Source organism: Geotrypetes seraphini, chromosome 5, assembly GCF_902459505.1.
Source record: "Geotrypetes seraphini chromosome 5, aGeoSer1.1, whole genome shotgun sequence".
Classification (NCBI taxonomy): domain Eukaryota; kingdom Metazoa; phylum Chordata; class Amphibia; order Gymnophiona; family Dermophiidae; genus Geotrypetes; species Geotrypetes seraphini.
Window position 1 is genome coordinate 47,885,498 of NC_047088.1, and position 23,652 is coordinate 47,909,149.

Sequence of the window (23,652 nt, forward strand, 5' to 3'; positions counted from 1 at the left end):
AGAATCCGGGACTAAGAGCTCCTTTTACAAAGTGGCGCTACCAATTAGCGGAGCATTGAATGTGAAGAAGCTCATTCAGTTCCCATGGGCATCTTTGAATTCAATGCATGCAAATCAGTAGACTACTTTGTAAAAGAAATCCTTAGACTGTAAAACCTCCAAGGACAGGAAAATATCTAATGTACCTTAATGTAACTCTCTTTGAACTGCTGCTGAAAAAAAGTATAAGCTAAATCCAAATAAATTTAAGGAAGAAATAGAAAAACATTTTACTTTTCCATCCCAATACATACATATCCACATATTTTATTTTCAGTTTGTAAAGAGAATAAAAATATGAAGGCCAAAAAATAAAAATAGTTTTCCTAAGGAGATGAGCATTCCCATGGAGGTCAACTTAGAAATGTCTCCATATACAAAGTTCCAGGATTGGTCAGTATTTTAAATTATCCTCCATAAGGAGAAGAAATCAGATAGCTGCCCTTCACTTCATATCTCAGTTGGCCACTATAATAGTTGCAGAGTCATTTTTTTTTTTAATTCTTTATTCCTTTTTAATCATTCAACAAGTGTACAATATAAAGTAATACATAGGCTCAAAAACAACACTTGATAACTCCATCAAGATAATAACAATTGTATATATATATAAACCCCTCACCCACCCTCCCTTTCAATACTATTCTTCTTAATTCATTTAACCTTCTTTTTTTCCCCCCCTTTTACCATTTTCTTCAAATATACAATCCCCCCCTTCCCCTCCAATAATAAATTATGTTAAAAAAATGGTGTTTATTCATTACAAAACAATGCTAATGGCTCCCATATTTTATTAAACCTTTTATAATTTCTTTTATAATTAACTTTAATTTCTGGTGGAATTCACTATGTCATTTATATAAAATGGAACGTTCAATAGCAATAGTTGCAGAGTCATTATTCAAAGAGGTTTGACTGGGCAAGAGAGGATTTTGCCCAGTTAAACCCCACTGAGATGGCTGGCCATTCCTTAACCAATATCCCTTAGCCATTATTTAGTTTGCTAACTTTGTCCACTGAGTCAAGTTTCAAGTTTCAAGTTTATTAAAATTTTTGATTAATCGCTTAATCTTGCTTCAAAGCGATGAACATACATAATAGGAAATAATTAAAATTACAATTTTAAAATTAAAAATAAAACATTAATTCATATATAACCATTAAAATAAAATAAACTATATACAAACTTAACAAAACATGAGTAAAGAGGAAAAGGGGATATGAACTACAAAGTATAATAGAAAAGAAGGTCAGGGAAAAACATAAGGATGGGAATTCAAATGAATTGTCAAATACAGCATTATTGAATTCAAGAGAGAAACTTATTAATCAAAAGCGTCTTTAAAAAGGAATGTTTTTAAATTAATCTTGAATTTATCAATATCATGTTCTTTTCTTAAGTAAATTGGCAGGGAATTCCAAATTTGTGGAGCAGTAACAGAGAAAATAAATTGTCTTCTAGTATTAATGATCTTGAGAGATGGAATTGTTAATAAATGCTGTTCGTTAGATCGCAATATTCTATTTGTGGAGTAAGGGATTAGTGTTTTAAAAATAAATGCAGGTGTTTTAAAAAGCATTGCTTTAAAAGTGAGTAGACATAGTTTGTATGTTATTCTATGGGATACTGGAAGCCAGTGAGCGTTCTTGAGAAGTGGTGTTACATGATCAAATTTTTTTGTCTTTGTTATTAATTTAATGGAAGTATTTTGTATTATTTGAAGCTGTCTTATTTCATTCTTTGCAATTCCTTTAAAAAGGGCATTGCAGTAGTCGATTTTAGAGATTACTAAGGAGTGGATAAGGATATTTAGTGATTTAGAACAAAGATATTGTGAAAGGGAGCGAATTTGACGAAGTCTATAGAATGATGATTTCACGATACTACCTATATGTTCATGAAAAGTTAATTTACTGTCAAATATGACTCCTAGGATTTTAATAGTATCAACTAATTGCAAAGGGATATTTTTTATAGTGATAGGGACGATAAGTTTAGGAGTTTCTTTCCATGGAAAAAGCATCGTTTTTGTCTTTTCAATATTAAGGGCCAACCTATTTATATCTAGCCATTGATGGATTTGTTCAAGTTCATTATTAATTGCTGTGATATCCAAAGAGTTATTGGGATCCAAAGGATTCAGAAGTTGAATATCATCATCTCTTTCTTTTTCTTACTGCTTCTACCCGCAGCTTTCCATGTATTTCCCTCACTCCATCTCAGCCTTTCCACATCCTCTTATTTTCCAATCTTGCTAAATCTCTCCTATCTTTATTTCTGTCTCCCCTATCTCATATTGTCTCTCACTCTCCCCCTCCCACCATCTTTTGGCCAGAATCCTTGTCTCCTTTTGTTTCTCTCATCCAGGATCTCCCATCTGTCTTCCTGCTCATACCCATTTCTAGTATCCCCATTTTCCTATTTACCCTCTTGCCATTGTCCAGCATCCTCTCCATTATTCCCCCCAGGTCCAGCATCCTCCCTGCACCTGTCTCCTTCCTATGTCTAGAATCTCTCCTCTCTCTTTTTAGTCTCTTCCATATCCAGTATCTCCCTATTATCATCTTATTCCTGTGTGTCCAGCATTTTCTCTCTTTTCTGTCATTTTACCTCCCCTGTTTCCAGTATTTCATCTGTTGCCCTAACCCCTGCAGTGTCCAGGATTTTCTTTTTAATCCTTATCCCCTTTCTGTGTCCAACATCTCTCCTATATCCCTATTGCCATATCCAGCATTCACTTCTCACTACTGTCTGGAGTCTTTCTCCAGATGGGAGGGACACTTCGGCCAATCTATATTTCAAAATTTATTTTCCTAAAGGCCAACTCTCCCACCATCCCTTTTCTGTTAGCTTGGAGGTCACCCATGTATGAGAATATGTTGCCTGTTTTTCCTGGGATAAAGTACAGTTACTTACCATAATAGATGTTATCCAGGGTCAGCAAGCAGATATTCTCACAACCCGCCTATCTCCCCGGTTTGGCTTCTTAGCTGGCTTATCTTAACTGAGAGACCGCGTGCCCTACGTCGGGAGGGAAGGCACTCGCGCATGCGTGGTTCAGGCTATCACAAACTTTCTAAAAGTCTTAAAGTGGGGATGCACTTTTTAAAGTGGTCCGTACTGGGGATCCATCGGTAACATCACCCATGTGTGAGAATATCTGCCTGCTGTCCCTGGATAACACCTGTTATGGTAAGTAACTGTGCTTTATGCAAGCAGAATTTGCTTTAACTTAGTTAAAATGGGGAGAATGTCACTAATACCGTCAACCTGAACAGATCATTAGCATTTTACCATCCTTAAGCACAACATAAGAACATAAGAATTGTCGCTGCGGGGTCAGACCAGTGGTCCATCGTGCCCAGCAGTCCGCTCATGCAGCAGCCCCTAGGTCAAGGACCAGTGCTCTAAATGAGTTCAGCCTCACCTGCATACATTCCAGTTCAGCAGGAACTTGTCTAACTTTGTCTTGAATGATTTTAATCTCATGTCCTACCATTAACAAGAAAATGCACGCAGATCATGTTACAGAATGTTTACCCACAAATGCAGAATATACAAAAGTGCTCATCCTTTATTTACCACCCAAATTGTTAAAATCTCTTTTTAGAATTGACCATGAAAAATATTTCACCACCAGAACTGCTAAGAGTTTCTACTTAAAAGTACCAGCTCTCAGAACATGGTAATGGATTTTGGTTCTCTAGTAACATGATAGAGGATGGAAGATAAAGATGAATTGGCCCTTTCAACATGCACAGTTATTCTGTTCTCCTTTGCTAATGAATATGCAGCACTATGTAGAACTAGAAGGCATTGTATAAGTTGATGATAATTGGAAAAATAATATCCCAACTACTACCACAGAAGCTTGATTGCTTGTAAGATGGTGCTCCTTATCAATGTCAACTTTTGTTGAGAGGAATCAAATATTGATAAATTTAAGGGTAATCTGAAAAGTTTATAATTCACTATCAATTGAAATATTATTTGCTTTATTCTCCTGACTCCTATTCTAAACTCCCTCCGATTGTTTTTTCCTTAAATGTTTTCTTTCCTATAAAAATACCTCCTTTCCGTTTGTTCCAGCCAGTCTGTATAATATTGTTACCATTATTTACATCTAATTGATTGTAGTTTGTGATAACTGATTTTAACTTTTCTGTAAATTTGCTTAGTAATTTGTGATAAGCAATTCAATCAAATTTTAATAAAACTTGAAACTTGATTGTTTTCTAAACCAAATTTAATGGACTGTTTTAAGTGCATTATCTAGATTCCCTGCAGCCTCTGTCATATGTATCCTAAGCCATTTGGGGGGTGCAGCTGTATGTTTTAATATATGTAGAAGGGCTGAAAATTGTCACCTGGAACAATGAATGAGGGGCTGCTGTACTTCAATTTGCTTTTGCAGCATATACAGAGTAGAGTATCCCAAAAAGTACACAGGGTGTAGCCCCAAAACCAAATAAAACTGCTTGTATCATGAGACTCCAACTAAATCAGATTGATTTGCATACACTGCCACTATTGTATACAAATCAATTTCAAGCATATTCGTTGTAGATATCCTGAATACATGACTGGCAAAGGGGTATTCCAGGATTAAATTGGGAAACACTTTACTAGCAGGGTTTCTTATATAATTATTTATTTGGAGTAATACAAATAAGAATGTCAAGTGATGAATTAAGGTATTTCTGAATGAATGTTGTACACTTGTTGTAATTTTTGAAAATGAATAAAGATTTATTAAAAAAAAAACAACACTGACCACCGCCAGCTGAATATCAGCTGGAAAAATATGACATAGCAGAAAACTACATGCATAAGTTTCAGTTTTGAAAATTTATAAGTGTAGTGGGCAAGCCATTAGTGATACCTTACGCCATCATTTGAGGACACATTTTAAGCTAAACAAATAAATTTTCAAAATAAATTCAAATAAGTATCTTTATTTATTTAGACTTGGCTCACACCTTTTGGCCTGGATTCTGTATGGGATACCCAGTGGGGGTGGGATGGGGGGAGTCCGGGGGGAAACTTTTTTTGGGGGGGGATGTCAGCAGGAGGGACTGGGCATCCCTCCTGCCATGATAATTGAGGGGTGAGGGTGTCGAAAGGAGGGGCTGGGCATCCCTCCCATATCCTTATTACCTGTCACGATCGTTCGGAGGGGGGGAGGTTCCGACAGGAGAGATTGGGCATCTCTCCTGCCATGATCGTTCAGGGTTAGGTGCAGGGCAGTGGGGACTGGGCATCCCTCCTGCCGTGATCATTTGGGGAGATCCCTTGCCACGTTAAGCTCTGTGACATTTTGCTGGCCTACATTATATATGTCTACTGTGGGCCTACGGAGATGCGTATGGCCTCCTAGGTCCGCCTAAGACTACTTCCGGCCCAAACCACTCCCATGCCTAGCCTTAGGTGAGCTTAGGCGGGCTTGCGCGCCTCCCTAGGCTTCCAGAGGTGCCTCCAACGTAGGCGGCCTGCCTCGCGAGGTGTTTTTTTTTAGAAAATGTTCATCCCGATTGGCTGGTTAGACAGCAGTTAGCCACCTACAATCGGGACACTGTTTATAGAAGCCAGGCCTTTCAGTATAAGATCAGGCATATCCTTATTGTTGGAGGGCTTACAATCTAAGCTTGTATCTGATTCAATGAAGGGTTAAGTGACCTGCCCTATCACAAGAAGCTTCAGTGAGATTTGAACCAGGATCCCTTGGTTGCAATTATGGAATGCTGTCCCAGACACTGTTCGACAGATCTTGTCCTTCATATCTTTTTTACAAAAATTTGAAGGTTTACTTTTTTCAAAGGGCCTTCTCAGGTTTAAAAATGTTGAATATTAGGGAATGTATTTTTGCCCTGTTTATGTAACGTATATGAATTTTATATAACCTGCAAAGTTCTTTGGATATGCAGGATATAAATGTTTATAATTCACCTCAATAATCACAGCTCTAAATAATATATAATATATAATAAATATTATTGTGAAAAACTCAGACCCTGAACCCGTGAACTGGTGATAACACCAACAGAGGTTCAATAGGGGACCATCATCGTTTCCACCGTCCCCTATTACCATCCAATTATTGCTACCATAAAGAAAGAAAAAAACTTATCTGATCTGGATGGATTAAAGCTGATACGGAACCCCAGCAGCGTTGAAAGTGAATTGTGCAGTTTAAACCATTATCTTTATTGATTGTTTACTCCATTCTAATGACCCTGTCCCCCCCTTTATTGATTGTTGTTTACTCCATTCTAATGACCCTGTCCCCCCAAACGATGATGGTCCCCTATTGAACCTCAGTTGGTGTTATCACCAGTTCATGGGTTCAGGGTCTGAGTTTTTCACAATAATATTTATTATATATTATATATTATTTAGAGCTGTGATTACTGAGGTGAATTATAGGCATTATAAAATCACAGAAGATTATTAGATATCTCTCCATATTTGAGGATATAAATGTTTTACATAAATAAATGAATAACCTCAAGGCTTTATCTCCAACTGACTATCAGGTCTGAAAAGTGTTTGTTGGTTAGGAATTCTATTGAAAATGTATCCCAAATTGTATAACCAGAGAACTGGCATCAATAGTAGTGCTTATAATACAATCTGAATTGGCTGTTTGCGCATTTGAATCACCTGCCTGCACAATGGTGAGTTGTTCTGTTGTTTGTTCCCAGGATTTGATCCATGATATTGAAGATCGACCAGAACGGGGAATTTGGTCAAGTAAAATGGACTATCTCCTCTCCATGATTGGCTATGCAGTGGGTTTGGGGAATGTCTGGAGATTCCCTTACTTGGCTTTTAAGAATGGAGGAGGTATACTGTCTCCATTTAGCTTATGTCATCTTTTACTAACGTATGCTAAGCAGTTAGGAGGTAATTCTATAAGGGCGCATCTATATTTAGGTACCCAAAGGATGCCTATGTGACATCTATTCTATAAAGGAAAGGGGGCACCTACTTTCCTTTATAAAATGCTAGTGTAATGCTAGTGTAATGCAGGTACATCTTTTCATATGTATGCTAGTAGGCATGATTACTTATACTAATCACTGGTGTAGGTGGCCATGACTAAAAGCCAGAAATAAATGCAGAACTTATAGCATTCTATAAGTTACTCACATAAGTCTTGCTCATGCTTCACCCAGATTCCACTTATGTTTGCCCACTCTAAAATGCATGCTGTATAAGATATTTACATATTAACAGAATAGTCCTTAAGAGCATATATGGTAATTATGCATGTTGATGGTGTGATGGGAGGGGTCTTGATGTTGAGTGGAGTGTGGGGGTGTGGTGAGGGTCCAGATTTTGAGCAGTCAGGGGTGTGGGGGTGGTTCCCTCTTGTTGATATTTTTTAAGTTGTTAGGGAGAGGGGCCATCATTGGGGGAGTCAGGGTATGTATATATGGGGGTATGGGTGGCCGAAACTGGAGGGAGTGGGCATCCCTCCTGCCAACGATCCTTCCTGGTAACAATCCCTCCTGCCAACGATCTTTGTGTATATGTGGGGGGGGGGGAGCATGCGGGGGCTCTGGAGCATGGAGATCTGGGTTTCCAAGGCAGGAGGGAGTGGGCATATCCCTCCTGCCTCTCTTTTTTGAGGGGCATTAGAAGTAATCACTACATTTGTGCATCATAAAGTGATGTTAGTGCATCAATTGGTGGGCTGGTTTTAATATTAATGACCTTTTTTAAATACTAATAAGCTTGTTTGCATAGCAGAGTTAGAGGCTACAACAGATGCACAGAAAAGCATTGTACATTGATGGGTTAAATTACATCAATGTTATACCAGTTCAACCAGTTTAGTGCCAATTGTTAGACACAAGGTGACTTTAGTGTATTTGGGCCTTACTTTTATACTTTACTTGAGTAAGTTTTTACTTAAGTATCAAAATATGCATTTACCTTTACAAGGGGCCACTAAAATGTTCTCAGCCCAGACAACAAAGTTGAGACAGTCTCCACTGAGAGCTATTCACTTAGTCCAGAGATTTTCCACTTTTTTGTTCCATATTTGTCTGATGGACTGAAAAAGTGGAAAATCACTGGACTAAGACCTAGATTCACTAAACTTACGATCCGTGACTGAAACATGAGTGATTGGAGGCAAGCCCACAGATTCACTAACCATCTTCATGCAAATGGGGGCAATCGGAAACATGCCTCCAACAGACTGCATGGATCGGATTGAGTCGGGGAGAGCCCTGACAGTAGTGACAGGAAAAGCAGCCTTCTGTCACTGCTGTCAAGACTTCTGCTAGCTTTTTATTTTTTTAATGGGCCACAAAATATCAGGCCTATTAAAAAAATAAGAAAAAAAGCCTCCCCCTACCCGACAAAGTGCCCCCATGCCGAACAATCCCCCATGCGACCCACAAATGGCAGGAGGGATGCCCACTCCCTCCTTCCACCAGCCGCTCCACTCAACACTGCCTTTTCCACCCACGCGAATATGGCAGGAGGGATTCCATCTTGCCACCAACCGACTCACCCCCGATGACCCAGCCCACCCCTGCCCAGCCCGACCCGACACCCCCCCCTGTACCTAAAAGTTGGGAGCAGGAGGTGTGATCAGTCCCTCCTGCTCCTTAGACCTCCAGCGCTATCTTCGGGAGCAGGAGGAACCGCAAAGTCCTCCTGCTCCTTCTCCTCCTCCTGACGCAATGCGAATGTGGGACTTAGGCCCCACCGTGGTGCATCATGGGAGGTACCTGAGTCACCTAAGCCAATCAGGGCATCATATAATGCACCGGGGTGGGGCCTTAAGGCCCACATTCATGTTGCATTGGGAGGAGGAGCAGGAGCAGGAAGACTGCAGTTCCTCCTACTCCCGAAGACAGTGCTGGAGGCCTAAGGAGCAGGAGGGACCTGACATTTCTGGGTTACAGGGGGATCGCGTTTGTCGGGGGGAAGAGGCCCTCAGCTGTTTTTTTGACAGGTCTGCCTGTGTTTTCATTTTTTTTTATGGGGCAGATATTTTGCATGTGTAATACACGCAAAATATCTGTGCCAATGGGAAAAAAAATGAAGTTTGCATGCCATTTCCCCTCATTTGCATGCACGGGTCGGAATCGGATTGCAGGAAAGGTTAGTGAATCGGGTCGGAGGAAAACTGGATCACAAACTGATTGATACACAATCGGTTTGCTTAGTGAATCTAGGCCTAAGTGTATAGCCCTTGATGGAGGCTGCCCTAACTTTCTTGGTTGGGCTGAGAACTTTTCAGGACCCCTTGTACTTGTACTTAATTACTTCGACCTAGTATTTTAAACAACACTGCTCCTACTGCTGAATATCATAGCCACTATTTTTCAGAATATAGCAATGTGTTTTTGAAAATATAAGAAAGATATCTAAGTTTTGCAATGAGAAGCACAAAGTATTGCTCTAGTATCTCTACAAAAATCAATTGCGAAGGGTGGGGTAAATTTTCCAAATTTCTATAGGTATCATCAAGCCTATAATATGCGGCAAGGTATGTATTGGATCCTCCCTGAGCTCATGGAAACTCTGTCTGATTGGTTATGGTTGGAATTGCAACTCCTGTCACCACTGAGATTATGTCATGTTACGAGTATTAAAATGCCTAGATTATATAAGGACAATAGAATTTTATTAGATACTTGGGAAACTATAAAATTTGTAGATAATTTAACACCTATTCCTATATATAAATCCACGTCTCAGACTATATGGCTGAACTCCAAAATTAAAATTGACGAATTTAAGGTCATCTGGAAATATTGGATGATTAAAGGCATATGCACTTTAGATGATGTTATTTCTGATGGTAAGATGCTTGATTTTTCACAATTGCAACACAAATTTGGTCTTAATAAAACACAAAATTATAGATGGTTGCAATTGAAGCAGGCCATTCAGGAAGGGTTCCCTGAATAGAAAAATTTGGAGGTTCAAAATAGTTTGCCGGTCTTATGTTTTCAGGTAGACTTCCTGGGTCACCAGGCCGCTCAGTGGTATAAATTAATATCTGGATTTTTGAATAAGAAACCAAAAAATGGTCTGCGTGACATTTGGAGCGTTGAGATAAAGCATCAAATTACTGCATCTCAATGGCCACGAATTTGGTCTTGGAGGTTGAGATGTACAATGTCTGCATCTATGAGACAAACATGTTTGTTTGTTTGTACTACATAGAGTATTTTAGACCCCATTTCGGTTGCATATAGTAGATAGTTCTAAATCTTTTTTTTTTTTTTTAATTCTTTATTCATTTTTTTTTATGTTACAAGTGTAGCAATTAAACTCATATGAACTTAAAGATACACACTTGATTAACTCTCATATAAGCATAAAGTTTAACATTTCATTACAAATTAATATTCTATAATATTTTAAATATTATGTAAGAAATCTAAAATTGAATCATACTAATTGAATATAATAATCCCTCATCCCTCCCTCCCTATTCAATAATACATAAAATCATCCTTACTTTGAAAACTATTCAAATACTCATGTATTATATAATAACAACAAGTAAAACCCACCCCTTTTCCCCCCTAATCAAATATCTTATCATGGGAAAAGTTAATCATTCATTACAAAAATCTGTTAATGATCCCCAGACTTTCTGAAATTTACTAATATAACCTTTTTGTGTTGCTATTGTGAGTTCCATTTTGTATATATGACATACAGAATTCCACCAGAAATTGTAATTTAACCTGTCATACTTTTTCCAATTGTATGTTATTTGTTGTATTGATTTTTGTAGAGATACTATAGCAACTCTAGGCATTTTACCCAGCCAAAGAAATTTCGTAAGAATACCATTAAGCTTTTTATTTTTTTTTATAAATCTTTATTCATTTTTGAATCTTACAACAAGTGAATTAAACATAATATAAACAATTTTCACATATCACTTGTATTTACAATCAAATATTCTTGTATGATAAAATAAATACCCTCCTTTTTATCAATATTTCTATTCCATATGATATACCTTTCCCACCCCAACCCCACATATATACTACCCATGTGCTAAGATATCTGATCATTAGAGTAATTAGTCAATGGCCCCCATATTTTTTTGAAATTATGAATATTCCCTTGTTATTAAGCTTTTTATCCACTAATCAATCCATATGGCTAAACTCCAAGATTCAAATTGGCGGTTTTAAGATCATCTGGAAACATTGGATAATTGCAGGAATTAGGAATTTAAATGATGTCATTTCTAATGGTAAACTGCTGGATTTTACACAATTGCAACATAAATTTGGCTCCATAAATCACAATATTTTCGATGGTTGCAATTGAAGCAGGCCATTCAGGCTGGGTTCCCTGACTGGTAAAATCTTAATACTCAGTCCAGTTTGGCCTTCTTATGTTTTCAGGTGGACTTTCTGGGTCACCAGGCCGCACAGTGGTATAAATCTATTAGCAATTTGGTTAAAAAAAACCTAAAAACGGTCTGAGGGATATTTGGAACATTGAGATTAAACATCAGATTTCAGCATCTCAATGGCCACAAATTTGGTCTTGGAGAATGAGATGTACAATGTCAGCGTCTATGAGACAAACTTGGTTTTTTTTGTTACATAGAGCTTTTTGGACCCCAGTTAGATTACAAAAGTTAAATAGTACCTTGTCCAATAGATGCTGGCATTGTAAGTCGGAGGTAGGGACTTTGGATCATCTTTTATTCTACTGTCCCCATATCTTAGCCTTTTGGAACTCAATCTGGGATCAAATAAATTGTTTATTGGAAAACCATGTAGTGTTATCTTATGATACTGTGATATTTGGAATGTATATGAGAAAAAAGAGTCAGATATCATCGAGTAATAATAAACTTTTAATGATCATGACTGGAGTTGCCATCCAACATATTACTAATAACTGGAAAGATCATACTAGGTTAAACTTTAATTTTTGGTGGAATTCATTATGCCAGATCAATAGCGATACAAAATGGAAATTATAATAATTTTATTAAAAATTGGGAGCCATTAACGTATTTTTGTCAAGATTAAATACCATTTTCCTATTAGTCAGACATCATATAGTAATAGGAGGGGGAGGGATACAAATATAGGTTTCTTTATATGACTGAAGGGCTTTGAGGGAGGGTGGGGAGAGGGTTACATTTATATGTTTAGATTATAATGATAAGATATGCAAGTGCCTTGATTTATTATATTTATTATGATTATTGTACACTTGATGAAAGATTTTTAAAATGAATAAAGAATTAAAAAAAAAAAAAAAAATAGCTTTTTATGAAAGGACCCCGGGAAAAAAATTGGTATCATACTCATTTGATAGCAAACTACATGCAATATCATCATTTTAATAGTTTGAACTCTCCCCCACCATGAAAGATGTAAAGGATTCCATTGCTCACATAACTTTGTTACTTTTTTAATAAAAGTTTTTCATTCTCTTTCATTGTGTCATCCAGAGTCTTTTTAATCATAATACCTAAATATTTTAGTCCATCTTCGTTCCATATGAATGGAAAAGAATCAAATAATCCTTTAGAGCAATGTACATTAAGAGGAAAAATTTCTGATTTACTCCAATTTATTTTATATCCTGAAAATTTCCCAAATGTTTCAATCAATTCTAACATGGAATTGTAGTTTCCGGATTTCTCAAATAGAGCAGAATGTCATCTGCATAAGCTGAAAATTTATATTCCATATCTGAATATGGAATACCCTGTATCCCCTTTGCTTGTTGAATGGCTAATAACAAGGGTTCTAATACTACATCAAACAGCAAAGGAGATAATGGACAGCCTTGTCTAACCCCCCTCTGCAAATTAAAATGCTCAGATAAATTATTATTAATATTTAATCTTGCATAAGGGGAACTATACAATGTTTTAATCATTTGTATAAATCCAGAACCTATACCAAATTAATCTAATGCTTGATACATAAAAGTCCATTCCACCCTATCAAAAGCTTTCTCTGCATCCAAAGATATAGAAAAAGCCGGATCCACCATATTTTTAGATAAATTTAACATATGAAACGCTAATCTGGAATTATTAGAGGAATGTTTCTTAGCAACAAATCCTGTTTGGTGCATATCAATAATATAAGGAAGAGCCTTAGCTAAGCGTAAAGCTAATATCTTAGCTGAAAGTTTTCCATCAACATTTATTAATGAAATAGGCCTTTAGTTTGAAATCAAAGTGGGATATCTATTTGGCTTTGTCAAAACAATTATTAATGATTCAGCCATAGTACCTGTAATACAACCTTTAGTTAGTTGTGATTGATATAAATTTAACAAATGAGGTAGTAGGATAATTTGAAATGATTTATAAAATTCTACTGTAAAATCATCACCACCTGGAGCGGATCCAACTCTAAGAGATTTCAACGCTGTTTCTAATTCTTTTAGAGATATAGGCTCATCTAAACTCCTTTTTATATGCTCAGGAACCTTCGGTCTAATAATTAAATTCAAAAATTGTAATCCATCTTGACTCCTATTAACGTAAGGCTCAGAAGAATATAGGTCTTTATAAAAATTTAGAAATTGACTTAAAATATTTCCAATATTATTATGTATAATTCCTTTATCATCTTTAATAACATTAATATTATTTCTTCTTTTCTTTGCTTTAAGGTAATTTGCCAATAATCTTTCCGCCTTATTCGAATTTCCATAATACAAAGTTTGCTTAGAGAACAAATCCTTCCTAATTAATTTTGAAGATAATTCATTATATTTAGCTTTTGCTTTTAAAAGAGCCTGCAAAGTATTATGCTCCCATTTAATAACCAATTTAGATTCTAAGGCCCTGATTCTGTATAGGACGCCCAGGAGAGGTGTCCTATACAGAATCGTTCCTACACTAAACCCCGATTCTGTACAGACGCCGGTTAGAGAATCGGGTTAAATTAGACACGGCCGCTATACTTATGGCAGCAAGGGATCTCCCTGCTGCAATAAGTATAGCGGCCGCGGTCGCGGCCGTCTGTCCCATCGCCAACAGGAGGATGCCCAGTCCTCCTGCCGGAATCCCCCTGGAACCCCCCTCCCCCCAAACTGGTAATCGCGGGCAGGAGGATGCCCAGTCCTCCTGCCGGAACCCCCCTGGAACCCCCCACCCCCCAAACTGGTAATCGCAGGCAGGAGGATGCCCAGTCTTCCTGCCGGAACCCCCCTGCCCCCCAAACTGGTAATCGCGGGCAGGAGGATGCCCAATCCTCCTGCCGGAAAGCCCGACGAACCCCCTACCCCCAAAACTAACCTCCCTCCCCCAACTAACCTTTACCACTGCACAAGCTTCCTGGCACAAGACACCCCTGTTATCTTATTTTACCAGCGTTTTAAAATTTTATTTTGACATTGTCTTATTCTGTTTTTACTTACCTACTGTTTTACTTATATTTTAGTCTTACAGCTTCTTCTGTAAAACGCTGGTAAAATAAGATAACAGGGGTGTCTTGTGCCAGGAAGCTTGTGCAGTGGTAAAGTGAAGAAAGTGCGCCGCAGTAGATTGGTTTAAATAAGTCATCAGCTGACCTGATGGGGGAGGTGTCCGGCGTGCCGGACACCTCCCCCATCAGTCTTACAGCTTCTTCTGCCGCCGCACAGCGGCGGCACGCCGGACACCTCCCCCATCAGGTCAGCTGATGACTTATTTAAACCAATCTACTGCGGCGCACGCCGAAGGAGCGCGCATAAGGAGCAGATCCTGCTCCTTGGTGCGCTCCTTCGTGCGCAGCCGAAGGGCGCAACAAAATTTCTAACCTCTCATCCCACAACCAATCTTAGAATACGACTTAACTTCGGATTTCTATATTTATTAACGTTAGGCTGCTTATCCTCTTGTTCACAGATTTTAGATATTCCTCAAATAAATCAAACCAATATGTCAACTGTTCATGTTGAATATAATATCCCCCCTTTTTGGGGACATCGCCCTATATCCCATAAAGCCCCTACTCCATCCCATTCTTCTCTAATTCAAATTCCCACTAATACACTTACCCCCATTAATAAAGATCCACACAATACTACCAATTTAAGACTTGGATTAATTAATGCGAGATCCATCAAAAATAAACATCATTTAATAAAAGACGAAATTGAAAACCAGAGATTACAAATTCTATTTATAACAGAAACTTGGCTTGCAGAGGGAGAAGAAGCATACTTAACATACTGTTGCCCTCCCAATTACAATTACATTTTTAACCACCGCTATAATCGTAAGGGCGGAGGCTTAGCTGTCATCTATGTTAATAACCTTCTAAGCATATCTGATCAATCCCCGAACTCTGCCATAATTGAATTTCTGCAATTAAAATGCCATTCAAATAATCTAATTAATTTTTTATTATTGTATGTTCCACCACCTATAAACTTAAACAAACTTTCACTACTCCAAGACTTATTATTTGACTTTACATCTGCTACAATAACTCCAGTAATCCTTGGCGACTTTAACATACACTTCAACGACCCCTCCAACCCTATTTCTAATGACCTACTCAACATACTCCAACCCCTTAATATCCATCCTCAAATAACAGTTCCTACTCACAAAGCCAACAATATTTTAGATATGATTTTTTTACCTCAAACACAACAGCTCATAATCTCAGACATAACAGTTAAATCCGTTCCTTGGTCAGACCACCACTTTATAACTTTTAACCTTACCTTTTCTAAATTCACTCCTCTTCAACTACCGTCTAATTTCAAGACTATATCATACAGAGAATACAACAATTTGGATGATATAGATATAACCTCTCATCTTGACCCAGAAATTCTAACATCATATACTAACTCGACCACAAATCAAGTTTCTGCTTGGATCTCCTCATTAACTTCACTTTTAGATACAATATCCCCACTAACTTTAAAAACTATCTCTTTTCAAAAAACCATTAACCCCTGGTACAATATTGAGCTTCAACAGATTAAACAACAACTGCGTTCTCTAGAAAGAAAATGGCGCCACAACAAAACAACTGACAATCTTCTAAAATACAGAGATAAAGCTATACATTACAAATCTAAAATTAATTTAACAAAGAAAACCTATTATTCCAACAAAATTGAGAAAGTGAAAAACCCCTCCATACTTTATAATATCTTAAAATCAATGGACCCATTACATAAATTGAAAAACCCAACGCAAAAATCAAACTTAAAAGCCCAAGAATTATCGGACGCCTTTAATCTTAAAATTAATAACATCCGGAAATCCTTCATTCAAAATCCACCTGCCCTTTCTAACGACCCTGATCAATCCGAACTTATACCAATAGCAAAATGCTCTAATTTTAAAATTCCCTCCCTACAAGACATTGAATCTCTGTTTTCCCAAGTTAATCTAAAAAACTCCCGATCTGAGATAATTCCTCCTTTCTACTTAAAAAAATACTTTTCTCATTTTGGCCCTTTTATATTATCTCTTATTCAATGTAGTTTAACTACCTCCATAGTACCACCACAATGGAAATCCGCCTACATTACTCCTATTGTGAAAAATTACAAAACTAGTATTAACGATTTAACTAACTATCGTCCGATATCTAACATTCCATTTCTCGCAAAATTAACAGAAAAACTGATATTCAATCAACTTTCCGATTTCATTGAAAAAACTAATGCATTACACCCGAACCAAACAGGATTCAGAAAATTCCATAATACTGAGTACTCCTTAATAGGTCTAACCTCTAACATCCATTACTATCTCGACCATCACAAATCAGTAATACTTTTTTCCTTAGACATTTCCGCCGCCTTCGATACTATTGATCACGACCTACTTTTAAAAAGACTCGAAGAAAAAGGAATTAACGAGAAAGTTTTAGACTGGTTTAAATCTTACCTCACCAACCGAACTTCTATCGTTAGATTTAATAATGAGGAATCCGCCCCTTACACTTCAACCTTTGGAATTCCACAAGGATCCATTTTGTCTCCTCTATTATTTAATATCTTCCTTGCACCATTATTAGAAATTTGTCAGGCCATAGGCTTCATCCCCTATTCATATGCAGATGACATCCAACTCATACACCCTTTAGACCCAGAAAACACTACAGATATCTCCTCAATAAATCAAAAGCTAGAGCATGTTCAAAATTGGTTAAACACAAATAAATTGGCCTTAAATATTAATAAGACTCAATCCATTTTATTCAATTGGAAAAAAGATATTTCTCTTTCTAAACCTTTTCTTCTCAATAACACCCCCATTAACATGGTATCTTCGACAAAAATTCTTGGTGTTTACATAGATGACAAACTATCCTACCATGAACATATATCTTATATGGTTAAAAATTGTTTTTTTAAATTACGGCAGATAAGATCTATTGCCAAATTTCTCAGTCCTTCTTCCCTAAAAATATTAATCCATTCATTTATAATAACGAAAATTGATTACTGTAATGCCCTATTCTTAAACATCACACAAAAAGAAATAAGAAGGATACAAATAATTCAAAATACAGCAATAAAATTAATTTACAATTCTAAAAAATTTGACCATGTGTCTCCGCTACTGATAGATGCACACTGGTTACCAGTAAATCATAGGATCTTTTTTAAACTAATGCTCCTAATTTTCAAAACTCTAACATCCAATGAGCCGCAATTCATCTCCAAATCTCTAATCCCCTACAAAACACAGCGATCTCTTCGCTCTACTGATCAATGTTTATTAGCTGTTCCATCTCTAAAAATTATAGGTACTAGAAGAGCAGATATATTTCTGTTGCTGGTCCACAAAGGTGGAATAAACTCCCTCAATTTATTAGAATAGAACAAAATATTACAACATTTAAAAAGCTTTTAAAAACATATTTATTTAAAGATGCTTTCGACTTTTAACAGTTCATTTAAATTTCTTACGGTTTGGTATTAACGCTTAAGAAGTGTGCTCGTGCTACCTTGTGCTACCTCTTTTACCCTACCTTTTGTTCTTTCCCTTTATTCTTACGAAACCCGAAATTGTAACTTTTACTTTTCCCTTACCCCTCAAGTAAGTTAAATTGTTTTTATGTTATGTTAATATAACTATTATGTTAAGTTTCTTATTTCTTTTTATTATATTATGTACATCGCTTAGTAATTGTAATAGGCGATCCATCAAAAGATTGAATAAATTTGAAACTTAAACTTGAAACATGTTGATTGGCTGGACGGGTCTTGCTGTCGTCCAGCCGACAGGCCCGCCTCGTGGAAATGAGACGGGCCCGCCCCTTCCCGGCCCATCCCCGCTAAATCTAAGGCCTGATTGGCCCAGGCTCTAGAAGCCTGGACCAATCAGACCTTAGGCATAGCGGGTCCGCCCATCCCCATTAATCCTAACGCCTGATTGGCCCAGGTGCCTCATTTCCACGAGGCGGACCCATCGGCTGGACAGCAGCAAGACCCGTCCAGCCGACCAACATGTAAAGGTTAGTTGGGGAGAGAGGTTAGTTTTGGGGGTGGGGGGGTCGTCAGGCTTTCCGGCAGGAGGACTGGGCATCCTCCTGCCCGCGATTACCAGTTTGGGGGGGAGGGGAGTTCCAGGGGGGTTGCATCAGGAGGACTGGGCATCCTCCTGTCGGCGATGGGACAGGCGGCCGCGACTGCGGCCGCTATACTTATTGCAGCAGGGAGATCCCTTGCTGCCATAAATATAGCGGCCGCGTCTACTTACAATGTAGACCAGCATTTTGCTGGCCTACATTTTAAGCTTCTCTTCCTCTACTAGGGAGACACGGGCCGCCTAGGTTCGCCTAAGGCCCGCCTAAGGCCCTTAGGCGAGCTTAGGCGTCTTGCAGGTCTCCCTAGGCTCCTGGAGGCGCCTTCAATATAGGCGGCCTGTCTGGAGAGCATTTTTTTAAAAAACGTGCATCCCGATTGGCTGATTAGACAGCTGTAGGATGCCTACAGCTGCCTAAAATCAGGACGCACTTTGGAGAATCAGGCCCTAAGTGTTTAATTTCTTTTTCCAAATCAGAATATTGTTTTTTAAACTGTTTCCTAATGTAAGCAGAATATGAAATAATTGAACCTCTCATGGTAGCCTTAAAAGCATCCCATAAGGATTCCATGGAAATGTCATCAGATATATTAAATTGAAAATATTCATTAATTTGTGTTATAAAATCTTCAAGGAATTTTGTATCCATAAGCAATGTATTATCAAATCTACAAACAGATCTACTATACTCTTGTTCATCTAATTTAAGTTTAATCCATACATCCGCATGATCAGATATAATAATTGAATCTATGGAAGCTTTATTCACTTGCTGAACAATCTGAGTTGAGATAAAGATATAATCTATTCTTGAAAAAGACTTATGGACCTGTGAACAAAAAGAAAATTCCTGATCATTAAAATGAAGAATACGCCAAATATCTTTTAAATCACACGAATGAACCAAATTATCTAACCCTAAAGATTTTATATTTTTACATGGTTTTTTATCTATTAATGGATCCATAATATCATTAAAATCTCCAGCCACCACTATTTTAGAAGTAGATAGTGGGAGTAACAATTTCTGTAATGTTTTAAAAAATTCATTTTGATTCAAATTAGGGGCATAGACATTAAACAAAGCCAGGGTACTATTTCCCATACTCATATTCATGTGTAACCATCTACCCAGAGGATCTGAATTTACTAATTGAAAATTTGCCGTACATTTTTTATTAATAGGAATAGCTACCCCTGCTTTTTTTCCAACTGCAGGGGCAAAAAAACATTGTTTCACCCAACCCCCTTCCAGTTTCCTTGATTCCACCATATTCAGATGGGTCTCTTATATATAATAAACATCAGCATTCTGCTTTTTCAAATAAGCTAATACTTTTTTCCTTTTAATCTGGTGATTAAGGCCATTAACATTAAGTGAAAAAATTTTAAAAGCCATCATTATATTTATAATCTAAATAATTAATCAAATCACTAGAAATATTTTGAAGACCATGAGTAGACATCACCCTCCCCAATATAAATACTTGAATCTGAACAATACCCCTTTTTAACTCACCCAATCCTCCCCTATCACCCACCCTACCCTCACTTAATAATTGTAAATATGAGAACTTGAAAACACACATAATTAATCAGGTAAAGAGAATTCCCCTAATAGATAAATCATTACCATAAAATCCATAACAATAGGTTACATTAAAAATACCAAGCAATAAAATAAATTTCTCTAAGAATAATCCCAGTTAAACCAAATCCAATCCCCTCAATAAACAGATTATGATAAATAAATATATCAAAAGTTATAATCAAAACCACAAATAAATCATCATAATATTAAATTATCTCATTCTAAATATTCATCTTTCATCTATATTCATCAAATCATGAATGAGTGAAGAGATAAAATCACTAAATCAAAGTAAAAACCTTGCTGGAATAAAATAATTAACCAGAAATATAAATAACTGAATACCAATAACATTCAGAACAATAGAATACATAGGACACAAAAATTGAACAAAAAAAATATCATGAATTTTTTAAAAATACTCCTTTTGCCATGACATTAAATCCCAGACATCAACAAATATTTTTTGTTGCATAGAGCTTTTTGGACCCCAGTTTGGTTACAGAAGTTGGATAGTTCGAGGTCCAATAGATGTTGGCATTGTGGTTTAGAAGCTGGGACATTAGACCATTTTATATTTTTCTGTCCCTATATAAATGCCTTTTGGAAGTTAATCATCCCAAATTAATTCATTATTAGAAAATCATGTTGCCCTTTCATATGATACTATATTATTTGGTACATCAATGAGATTTAAAAGCCCAATTTCAGCAAATATTAATAAACTTCTATTGATATTGACATGGGTTGCCATTCAGCAGATTACAGGAAATTGGAAAGATTACACTAAACTAAATTATACTTTTTAGTGGAATTCAGTATGCCATATTTATAAAATGGAAAGGGTGCTTGCTATGCAACAAGGAAATTATCATAAGTTTAAAAATATTTGGGGGCCATTGATTATTTATTCTAATGATCAGACATCTTAAACCACCTTAGTATTGGATAAGATATAGGGGGGAGATTATGAATGATAATAATTGTTAATTGTTAATTATTAATATATGGGTGAGTGGGGTGGGATTCTTTTATATTTATATATTTGAAGGAATATAAATAAGATTGTCAAGTGATTAGTTAAAAATCTTTCTGATTGATTATTATACACTTGTAATATTTGAAAATGAATAAAGATTTATACACAACAAATATCATAATCAATCTTTTGAATACATTCAAAAACAAAGCAAAAAAAAAAAAAAAAAATCCTCCAACTGCATTACTTCAAAAACTGTTGTCATGGTAACATTTCCATTAAGACCCATTAAAAAGAACATTCTAATTCTAAACATTAGCCTTTACTTTTAAAAATTAACTGTATTAAAATGACATTTTAATATATAGCCTTGTTTAAAATATTTGCAAAGATTAATTCAACTTCCATAGTACAAATAGATCAGCACAAAAGAATTTATGAATTCATGGGTTCTTCTTGTTGTTGTAAAAATCCATTCAAATCCTCCGGCTCCTTGAAGTTAGATATTTTATTCTTATAAGTCACTCTCATAACTGCCGGGTAAATCAGCCCATATTTTGCCCCGATGCTTCTCAGCTGCGTTCTTAGTTCAAGAAATCTCTTTCTCTTAGCTGCAGTGGCAGGTGCAAATTCCGGCACAATATGCAGATGAGAATCCTGGAATTTTAGATTTTTATTTTCTTTAGCAAGATGAAGTATTTCCAGTACTTGCTGGTGTCTTAAAAGCTTAAAAATGACTGGACGCGGCCCATTTTGCTTGTCAGACCTCCTTGAATGTATCCTTTGGGCTCTTTCTATTTCTAAAGTGTACTTTGTTTTGATTAGGAGGATTTTAGGGAGGAGATTCTCCAAAAATGAAGTAATATTATTTTTCTCTGCCACTTCTGGAAGCCCAAGCAATTTCAAGTTGCTCCTCCTCTCCCTAATACAGCAATCTTCTAGCAATTCAGTAAGTACCTCAATTTTCTTATTAACAGGCTTCATTTGAAATAAATCCATTTCAACTGCTGCCATTCTATCATTGAGATTCACTATTTAATTTTCCACAAGTTCCATTTTCCTGTTTAGTATAGCGATCTCTTCTTTAACTTCCTTAATATTTTTTGAGTTATCGGAAACAATATCTCTAATTGCCCGCAACGGAGGATTTCTATGTTATCCTGATTATCCTTTGACATTTGATTTTTCGAGGGGGTTGGAGGCTCAGGTTTTGCTCTTTTCGCACCCACCGGCACCGCAATTGCCGAATCGGCCTTACTTTGTTTACCGTACGCCAAAGGAAAACAAATTTTTCTATATTCAACAGAAAAAAAACAAATTTGTAACCTATTTAATCTTTCAAATGTATCTATCGGGATGGAGCTCACTGTTCACCCAACCATGCACATGCACTCCCAAGCCACGCCCCCTCAAGACAGATTTATTTCAATATAAGCTGGACAGAAAGAAAATTGAAACACTCACTCGTGACCTGGAAGATTGCTCCAATAGAGAGAGGAGGAGTAACCTGAGGATCGTAAGTTTACCGGAAGGGGTGGAGAAAAACAACCCAATTTCCTTTTTAGAGAATTTCCTTCCTAAAATACTGCCACTGAAGACCAAATTTCCTCTGGAGATCGAATGGGCACATAGGATCCCTGCATGGAGAACGAACAAGCAAACGGGTCCACGTCCATTAATCTTCAAACTGTTAAGGTACCAACAAGTTATGGAGATATTTCAATTGGCAAAAGAGAATAAAAATTTAAAATGCCAGGACTCTCGCATATATATTGTGCCTGATTTCGTGAGAGCTACAGCAAATAAAAGAAAAAGACTTTTGAATTTAAGACCACAATTTAAAAGTATAGGGGCCAAATATGGATTAATCTATCCTGCAATTATGAGAATTACTTACAAAAACAAAACGAACTTTGAAGACCCAGAAAAATTACAAGAATTTTTAAATCAGCATGAACAACCGATGTCTTCATAAATCATATGCTGATATAAAGGGATAATAATAATAAATATGTTATGTTATTGACTCAGTATTAATTTAATTCAGATTTGAATTAAGAGTTTTAAAAATGGAAAATGTTATGGAGCAAGACTAAATATTGAAAGTTGCCTTGGTTAAACTAATTATAGAAGGTGGTGGTTATATTTCGCTGGAGAAGCGGAGACTTAGAGGGGATATGATAGAGACTTACAAGATCACGAAGGGCATAGAGAAAGTGGAGAGGGACAGATTCTTCAAACTTTCAACAACTACAAGAACGAGAGGGCATTTAGAAAAATTAAAAGGGGACAGATTCAGAACCAATGCTAGGAAGTTCTTCTTCACCCAACGGGTGGAGGACACCTGGAATGCACTTCCAGAGGGCGTGATAGGGCAGGGTACGGTATTGGAGTTCAAGAAGGAATTGGACAATTTTCTGAAGGAAAAGGGGATAGAAGGGTATAGATAGAGGTCCTGGATCTGATGGGCCGCCATATGAGCGGACTGCTGGGCATGATGGTCCTCTGGTCTGACCCAGCAT

The 23,652-nt window shown here is 36.8% G+C and overlaps 1 protein-coding gene across 2 annotated transcripts in view; it reads left to right on the forward strand.

The window, feature by feature from the left end:
- LOC117361374 (sodium- and chloride-dependent neutral and basic amino acid transporter B(0+)-like) overlaps window positions 1–23,652 on the forward strand; it is a 284,301-nt gene that overhangs the window by 26,228 nt on the left and 234,421 nt on the right. For both annotated transcript variants that reach the window (XM_033946600.1, XM_033946601.1), the window contains exon 4: window positions 6,742–6,883. In XM_033946600.1, the coding sequence (XP_033802491.1) occupies window positions 6,742–6,883 (142 nt within the window). The remainder of the gene's footprint in view (window positions 1–6,741; window positions 6,884–23,652) is intronic.